The 8,736-nt window shown below is 34.7% G+C and overlaps 2 protein-coding genes across 5 annotated transcripts; one reads left to right on the forward strand and one right to left on the reverse strand.

The window, feature by feature from the left end:
• Window positions 1-3,426: 3,426 nt before the first annotated feature.
• LOC131652630 (uncharacterized) lies at window positions 3,427-8,736 on the reverse strand. 4 transcript variants are annotated; one of them, XM_058922547.1, is made up of 3 exons: window positions 8,390-8,735; window positions 6,201-6,306; window positions 3,427-3,958 (listed from the first exon to the last, which is right to left on the reverse strand). In XM_058922547.1, exon 3 carries the CDS (start codon window positions 3,955-3,957, stop codon window positions 3,544-3,546), a length of 414 nt encoding a protein of 137 aa, XP_058778530.1. In that variant the 5' UTR covers window position 3,958; window positions 6,201-6,306; window positions 8,390-8,735; the 3' UTR covers window positions 3,427-3,543. The 4 variants fall into 4 exon arrangements, with proteins under 4 accessions (XP_058778530.1, XP_058778528.1, XP_058778531.1 ...); XM_058922545.1 differs by lacking the exon at window positions 8,390-8,735 and adding an exon at window positions 7,332-7,472; XM_058922548.1 differs by lacking the exon at window positions 6,201-6,306 and having other exon boundaries at window positions 8,390-8,736.
• LOC131652629 (uncharacterized) lies at window positions 7,198-7,720 on the forward strand. Its single transcript, XM_058922543.1, has one exon. The coding sequence runs from the start codon at window positions 7,206-7,208 to the stop codon at window positions 7,653-7,655; it is 450 nt and encodes a 149-aa protein (XP_058778526.1). The 5' UTR covers window positions 7,198-7,205; the 3' UTR covers window positions 7,656-7,720.

Genomic DNA, 8,736 nt, shown 5'->3' on the forward strand with positions numbered 1-8,736 from the left:
ACAGTATGAGACAAATTGTCATCCCTAAAAATAATCAATATTAGATATAATAAAATCAACGGTATTTTATGTCGCTATAATATCCTTTTGACATGTTCGACGAAACAAGATGAAAGCTGCACAAAGAATTACAAAAACATAATCTCAATTTCAAACCCAAACCCAATAACAAGAACTAAACAATAACATATATCTTTCAAAACTTTGCTAAGTAGAACAACTAAACAACAACAATAACATCAACAACTCAAAAACAATAATAAATAACAACAACACTAATATTCAATCTCATTCTAAACAACAACTAAAAAAACAATCTCTCAACAAAACTACACCAACATTAACAATAAACTTATAACATCAATCCCATTAAACCTATAACGTATTTATCTCAACAAGAACAACAACATATAACATTAATCCCATTAAACCTATAATGTACTTATCTCAACAAAAACAACAACATATAACATCAACCTCAGTTTAAACAACAACAACACGATTAAGAAGATGGCACTAGCGTTCTTGAGGCCGAAAGGCATGGCATTATAGTAGTAGTTACCATGGTTCGACATGAAGGTTATTTTGGATGCGTCCAGGGAATCCATCTGATTTTGGTTGTACCCAGAGTATGCATCCATGAAGCTCAACATACGGTAGCCTAATGATCCGTCAATGTTTAGAAGAGGGTACTAATTTTTAGGGTAAGCGACGTTCAGATCGTTGAAATCTATGCATATGTGCCACCTGTTGTTAGCTTTCCGTACTAGAACCACGTTAGCCAGCCAGGTGAGATACTTCATTTCTGTGATGAACCTGGCGTGTGATAGCTTTTCCACCTCTTCATCAGTGGCAACCATCTTTTTCTCGCTAACTTTACGCTTCCTCTGCGCCACTGGTTTGGCGGAAGGATGGATGGCAAGGCAAAGACTCACCACTTTTGTATCTATTCATGACATGTCGGAGGGAGCCCAGGAAAATAAGTCGACATTCTTAATGAGTTAGTCGACTAGTTCTCGTTCCTCCTCTGCAGATAGGAATATACCTATCTTCGTCACCTGATGGGTGTGAGGACCTATATGAACCTCCTTCAAATATTTCGTGGAAGTGAGCTTTTTTGCTTCTGCTCCCAGTATGGGATTCCAGCACTCTATGTCACTATTTGGATTTTTGGAAGGGAGAACATCAATAAGGGTGAGCTCTTCTCAGATTGTCTTCAAGCTACTTATATAGCATTCACAACCCTCTTATTAGTTCCACATATTGTACCAACTTGCTCATCGGAGAGCGGATATTTTAAGGTCATGTACATAGTGGATATGAGTGCTCCTAGGGCATTGATAGTCGGCCTCCTAAGAACTACGATAAGACCTGCATTGTTGTACGAGCCTGAATGTTGGACGATTAAAAATTCATACGAGAATAAAGTAAGAGTAACAAAAATGATGATGTTGTGTTAGATGTGTGATAAGACTAGATATGATAAGATTAGATATGACAATATTAGAGAAAGTGTTGGAGTAACAACTATAGTAGAAAAGATGCTGGAAAATATTTAGGTGGTATTGACATATAGAGAGAAAATCGATTATTTGATAGGAAGAGTATATCAGAGGAAGAAGTGTCAAACAACTAGAGGTACAGAAAGACCTAAAAAAACTATAAGAGAAGTTATAAAGAAAAACTTTGAAATTAACGATTTGAATAGAGACATGATCTGAAATAGAACAAAAACTAATCCAACTAGTTGACCCTATTTAGAGAAACTCTAGTGAAAGTTTTTTTTCTTTGTTCGGCAATGTAGAGTTGCAAAAAGTATAGGTTCGCTGTTGGAGAACAAAAATAATTTTGCCAGCTGGACCATTGCTTCATCAAACAATGTAGCTTTAAACCATTTTTTACTTAAAAAATTCATTAGTGCTGTTTTGATTTTATAACAAATTACAATGGTTCTATTTTTATATAATTTTTTCTTTAAAAGTCATTTACAAATATTAAAATTTCATTTTCATTATTTTAATTTTATTGCAATTATATGAATAAAATATTAATATATAAAGTAAAATTGTAAGACCTAATATGAGTTACTTAAAAGTTATACCATTGTAGTGAAAATTTGTTAAATTAATTTAAAATAACATGTAATGAATCTCAAAAACTCAAAGATTAGTTGTACCATGGATGATGCTCTTTAAGGAATAAGGTTTAGCTGTTGCAAGAGTTTTTAGGTACCAATAGATTTTTACATATCATATCCTAAAAGCTCGGCTGATGCAAAGACTGATTTGATTGGGTACACTGATGTTGACTGGTGTGGTGTGGAGACAAAATGATGGAAAAACACATGTTATGGGTTTATGCTTGAAATGTCGCCAACTACTTGGTGCTTGAAAAAATGTAGCAGTATCCATATCCGAGAATGAATATGTAGTGGCACTTATGGCTAATATCATTAGTGGAAAAAGGTGAATCTAAGAGAAGTTAAACCATTAAAGCTCTGAACTGACAAGTCAACAATTGATCTAGCCAAACACTCTTGCACATAGAAGCGAGCACATTGAAACATATTTTCATTTCATATGATATATCAATTTGAACAGTTACAAATTAATGTTGGAACATTGCAGGTTTGAGGTGCAGCAGGTGACTCACATTAATAGAGAATGAGGAACAAGCTTAGAGTTCTATCTCTAACTAACATGAATTGGAGAATGTTTTGTAAATGTAATTCAAAGTGTTAGTCAGAAAATAAATAATTCAATTTGATGGTTGTTATTAGCAACAACAAACACAAGCAATTCACCATAAACAGAAAAAGGTGTGTAACTTGCATATAAAACATTCAGTAAAAATTTGATTCTATCATTGTTTTCTCGTAACAAATACTCTAAATATCATATCAAAGTATATCACAGTGTGTTGCATGTGCGCATGACACAAACAAACTCGCATCATGTGTGAAACATAAAGAAGAAAAAAATCAAAATGCTTACAGATATAACAAACTACAAGAGACTGAAATACCATTGTCCCTCTCTTATTTAACAATGACGCCTAAATCATGATTGATTATATAATAATAATGGATCAAAACTGATATGTTAATTTGAATTAAAATGAACACTTCAACAAGATAAAAAAGACCACAAAAAAACATGAAGAAAAAACTCAAATCTATGTAAAAACCATAGATTGAAGATATATAGAGAAGAGGTTGTGTAAGTTAGTTCAGTTATCAGTAACTTTCAACTAACATTTGTCAACAAAATAAACAACTTACAACTAACATTTGTCTTCTTTTTTAGAAAAGAAAAAGATTCTTAGAAAAACCATGAGGTTGTGGAAGTTAGTTCAGTTATCAGTAACTTTCATATGCACAATGTGTTGGTGTATTTCTTGCGTTCTATGGTCACAACAAACACAACATAAAAAACACCGTCTTCCTTTTTGCAAGGTGATTGAGAGTGTACAAGTAAAACTAACAGGTAGGTTTATCAACAAACAAGTTGGTAACTTTTGCTGCAAGTAAAAATGCATATCAAACTACAAAATTGGGGGGAAAATCCGTGAATGGGGAGATATTACACGCTCCTGCATATACTTAGAATTTGTTGAATCTCGAACCCAATGAATCTCACTCATGTTTGGTGTCTCAACATAGGACATAGTAAACTCTCCTATCTTCTCTAACTTCCCTCTCTTACCCGCCCTTAAGATAAGGTTGCTGCGCTGGTAGGAAAATATGCCATTGGTTAGATAAATGATATCACCTGTATCAAAAGCATCACACTCATCTCCCCAAAGCTGAAAATGAACCGCCGCAGTCTCGTCAGCTACCAGAGCCAAACACACTTTATTCTGCCCTTCAAGTGCTGTCTTCCCTTTCTCCAACATTATAAATTTAGTGTCTATGTTGTTTTGAGCAGCAGGCACAATGTCTTTGAGAACAATCATCATCCTAAAAAAGGCCACACTTCATTACACACATAACATATAAAATTGCAGCAGCATAATCATAGACAACCCTTCATATATATTTCAATAAGTTGTTATGGATAATTAACTGGTTTTTCACTTATGAAAGCAATTTCTTTTTGGCATAAATTTAGAAACAAACAAGGCAAAGAAAAATAAAATTAAACCTTGTGTGTGTGTGAAGAACATATCAAACTAAAAATAAAAGAATGCAAAATCCAGCACACACAAACTAATACTAGTCTTAGGAATTAACCGCCATATGCGGGCACGCGTGGGTGTGTGTGTGAAGAACATATCAAACTAAAAATAAAAGAATGCAAAATCCAGCACACAGACAAACTAATACTAGTTTTAGGAATTAACTGCCACAAAAATGAGCCAAGTGGTGTGAACATATAAACAAAACTTAACTACAAGTCAGATTAAAAGAGAAGAACATGGATAACAATGAGGCAGCATGATGGATTGTCTTAGAATTTAACAATTAACACAACCTCACAAAAATCAGCTAGCAAGGTGAAGCTTATCCTCACTTATAAATGCAAGTTTATATCATATTTAGTCCAATGTAGGTCTGATAGCTAAAACCTGATAACGTGTGGCCCAACAGATCTTGGATAGATTGTAATATCATCATAATATTTTGTGTTGGATCTAACTTAACTTTACAAAACAGGTTCGTAAGATAACGATTGCCCTCATTTATAAACTTGTTCAAAGCATCTCTCGTCCAATGCGAGAGTCTCAAGAAACACCTTATCCATCCACTTTTTCTTCTTAGACAGCAACAAATATATCAACGCAGACTGATCATCCGCCTCAAAAGCCGGCTGTCCCTTAAGATTAGCAGTCAAAACCTTCCCAGCCTCTTCACGAACAGGACCTTTCGGACCCATAGGAGCCCACTCATCAAGCAAATCCAAAGACCACTGACAGTTCCTAAACAGAAAACTCCCAGTATTGATAGCAATCCACGACTTTTGCTCGAACAACAAATCAGGGTAACCATGAATAATCATATTATAGTCATCATAGTTCAACAAAGGAAGCTGAAAAACCAGGATGGAGAGTACTGTTAACTTCAGTCTCAGAAGCATTTTGTTCTGCTGAAACTGGTTTTCCACGACCAATAGAAACAGAAAAGAGTGAATCTGATCATTTTGTTCTATAATGAAATTACCAGTAAAACAGTATCACAAATTAATTCCCAAGCCATGGCCACAGTGACAACTAACCTCCAAAAACCTATGCTGCTAATAATTCTTAACTAACTTTCAACAATATAACAACAGAACCCTCACAAAAAATTATCCTAACTGAAACTAACAGAATTGCCAACTCAGTAATTCAGCTCAAATACATTTAACCAAATTCACATTCACAGCATAAATTTAAACTCATTTTCAAATGACAATTCAATTCACATGCAAATTCATGCTAGGTGGAAACAAACACGACTTACTTAAGTGCATCATAAACTAACTGCATTTCAACCAAGCTAACTCAAACCTATAGTTAAGTTGACCTGTTCTAAGCATAACTAACTATAACTTCCCTAACAGCCTACAACACAAACTAACAATACTAACAGAATCGCAGTGAACAAAAATAGAGTTAACAGAATCAAACTAACTCTCTAACCGATGGGGGAGATTTTGCAGAGAATGAAGCGTGAGTATTGTTTGAAGGATCTTCTTAGAAAACTTAAACTGAACAGAGTCGTCGCCTTAAAGAAAACTTCATGCTGTGTTTTCACGTCTACTGACACGGTACTTGAATTGTTTGCTTAAATTCAGGACACAAACTACTAAGTAGCTAATGGTTCAAAGGTGCTCTACTTCCTGCAACTCTAAATTCAGGACACAAGCTATATAATAACTTCACTGTGTCTCTTTACAAGGACAACACACATATTACAACTCAAGATTTTAAGCAAACACGTCACATTGCTAAGAAGCAGATTCAAATAACAAAATGTTTATAAATCAAACATGTATAAAGCTATTGACGCATTTTCACAAACAGCTTGTGAATGCACATATTAAGCAATATTGTAAATATAAAGGATGACCCATGTGAATTCAAATAAGATGAAAAAGAATCCATTTATAATCCTATTGATTCATTCCTATAACATGAAGATTTAACATCAAATGAGATGAAAAATGAAAGTTGATTTTAGGAAAACTAGAGATTAAAGAGAAATGGAGATAGAAGAATACTTTTGATTTGTAATGGAGAAAATTCGACGGCGGCGCAATGACTTGACGGTGGCGGTGCAGGCGAAGCTTTGCTGAACGAAAAAAGATACAGTCTTGTGCTATTGTGCTACAGGAAATGAAGTTTCTATGAGTTTTTGGAATAAAATAAGGCCCCTTCAATGGGGCCAAAAAAAATGCATTATGCAAAGGGCCTAAAATTTTAGGCCCAAAATAAATCTCAATAATTAGGGGCTCAATATAATAGGGCTTTAATGGGGTCAAATAATTAGGGCTTTTAATTATAGGGCTTGTTTCACAGCTCTATGCGAGACTCTTAAACATTAACCGGTTGAAGGGAGGAACGAGTCAGTAAGCCAACCAACTTTCAAAACAGTGTCAGCATGCCATTCTCCTAGTTTTTTGTATGTGAGAGTTGCATTTCCAGGTTATTAGAGGATTATTTGATTTCTGTTTTCATGTACAAGCTGTGGTTGAGACTTAAGATTTGAAGCATAAGTAGAACCAGAAAAATATAGTCTATAATTGCACACACATTCTACAATCGCAATATATAAATTTTGAAATCTGCACAAAAAGCTTCACAACGGTACTTACTTTATACTACATCTTTCATAATTTTGCCGCAATATAAAGGTTTAATTTTGAGCAATATAAATATTTGCATCTTAATCACAACTGCAATGAAAATTTAAAACCATGCACACCGTGATAAATCATCCTCCTATATAACATAACAGTAGTATTTGAGAACAAAACAACAACACTTACCTATGAAATTGAATATCACACCAAACTCCAACTAAAAATTAACAACACTTATTTCTGATTTATTCCTATTTATTTTGTGCTGCACATTGATTTTCGAATTATATTTTTCAATTATAGTACGGTATTTAATATAAGTAAATTGGCGGGAAGAATAAAGGGAATTGGCGGGAATTGTAATCAATATAAATAAATTGGGAGTAAATAATCGATTCAGAATCGAAAACAGAAAGAGAGAAAATGGGAAAAGACGTGAAGAGGTTTCTACTGAAAACGGAACCATCAGAGTGGTCGTGGGAGGATCAAGCCGCAAACGGCGGGATAAGCAAATGGGACGGCGTTAAAAACAAACAAGCTCAGAAATACCTGAAATCAATGTCAATCAACGATCTCTGCTTCTTCTACCACTCCGGTACGAAGGCTCGTCGAATCGTCGGCGTTGTTACCGTCGTGAAGGAATGGTACACCGATGAAGAAGAAGACGGTGGTGCAGTGGACGTGAAGGCTGTCGGCGAGATGAGGAGAGCGGTTGATTTGAAAGAGATGAAGGATTTGAAGGATTTTGTGCTGTTGAAGCAGCCTAGGCTTTCTGTTGTTCCAGTTCCTGACCTAATTTGGGATAAGATTTGTGATTTGGGCGGTGGTTATCATGGTGATGGGAATGATGATGAATCAAACCCTAATGTTTGAATTTATGTAAATTAATCTAACAACATCTTAGTTTTTACTTTCAATATTTGAACTTTGGGATATAATTGCTTGTTTTTTTCGGTTTTCCAGTTAATTAAATATTCTGTTAAACTAAACAATTAAAATAGTTATTATATAAAGTACAGTATAAACATAGAAATTAAACAGTTTAAATTATTTATTTAACACCAAAGCGAAATTTGTTTCAATCCATAATAATTTGTGATATGCTAGCTCTTTAGCCATTTTTATAGCCCTCAATGCACCATGCAGCGTAGCTTGATATGGAATTTATTTGTAGCTCAAACTGGAATTATGTTGGATTTATGATACACAATCGGATGATAGTTCATTGATAGGATTTATGTTGGAATTTAGTACTTAGTAATTTGGAATTTATTTGTAGCTCAAAATTTGTAGCAATTTCTCAAACAAACTCCTTCATCTCTTTCGTGAGTCTTCTCTCTCAATGCTCTGCTATCTATTCTATACGAATCACAACAATAAACAAAGAGAACCTCCCACCCTCTCTGCCCTATACTCTGCTTTGACCGTAACAACAACAACTTCGGTTCGCATCAACAATCAACAATACGTTCACTCAGTTTCAAATCGAAAACAATAAACAACACAACACAACGATACAAGTAGAGCAGCAACAACATAGCATTCACTTATACATTCAAACAACAACGACAAAATTGCATTACGTTTGAGAAGAAACGAAAACTTACAAGCTCCGAGCTAGTCCGAGAATTTCGACACCGACGATAAAGAAAACCAGAGGTAATAGATATGCTCCTTCTTCTCCTCCGAAAATAAATCGGGAAGTCTATGCCATCAGGTTGCTGGAAGTGATACACGAAGATGAAATTCAACAGAGGTTTCTGTGAGAGTTTTGGCTCTTGGATTGTCAGTGAAGGTGCGGTGATGGTTCAGCAGGTTGAAGGTTTGGTCTAATTTTTTAGGAGAATTGTCTAGCTTCAATTCAACAGCATAACATTCCTTTTTTTTTTTCGCCTTTTAATCTGTGAACTTATATAGGCGAGAAGAGTGAAAATTGTGTGAGGAAATTGAGAGG

The sequence above is a fragment of the Vicia villosa genome, linkage group LG2 (genome assembly GCF_029867415.1).
Source record: "Vicia villosa cultivar HV-30 ecotype Madison, WI linkage group LG2, Vvil1.0, whole genome shotgun sequence".
Classification (NCBI taxonomy): Eukaryota; Viridiplantae; Streptophyta; class Magnoliopsida; order Fabales; family Fabaceae; genus Vicia; species Vicia villosa.

Coding starts and splice junctions, on each gene's coding strand:
- LOC131652630 (XM_058922548.1), bottom strand. CDS start 3,957: ATGATGATTGTTCTCAAAGACATTGTGCCTGCTGCTCAAAACAACATA.
- LOC131652629 (XM_058922543.1), top strand. CDS start 7,206: ATGGGAAAAGACGTGAAGAGGTTTCTACTGAAAACGGAACCATCAGAG.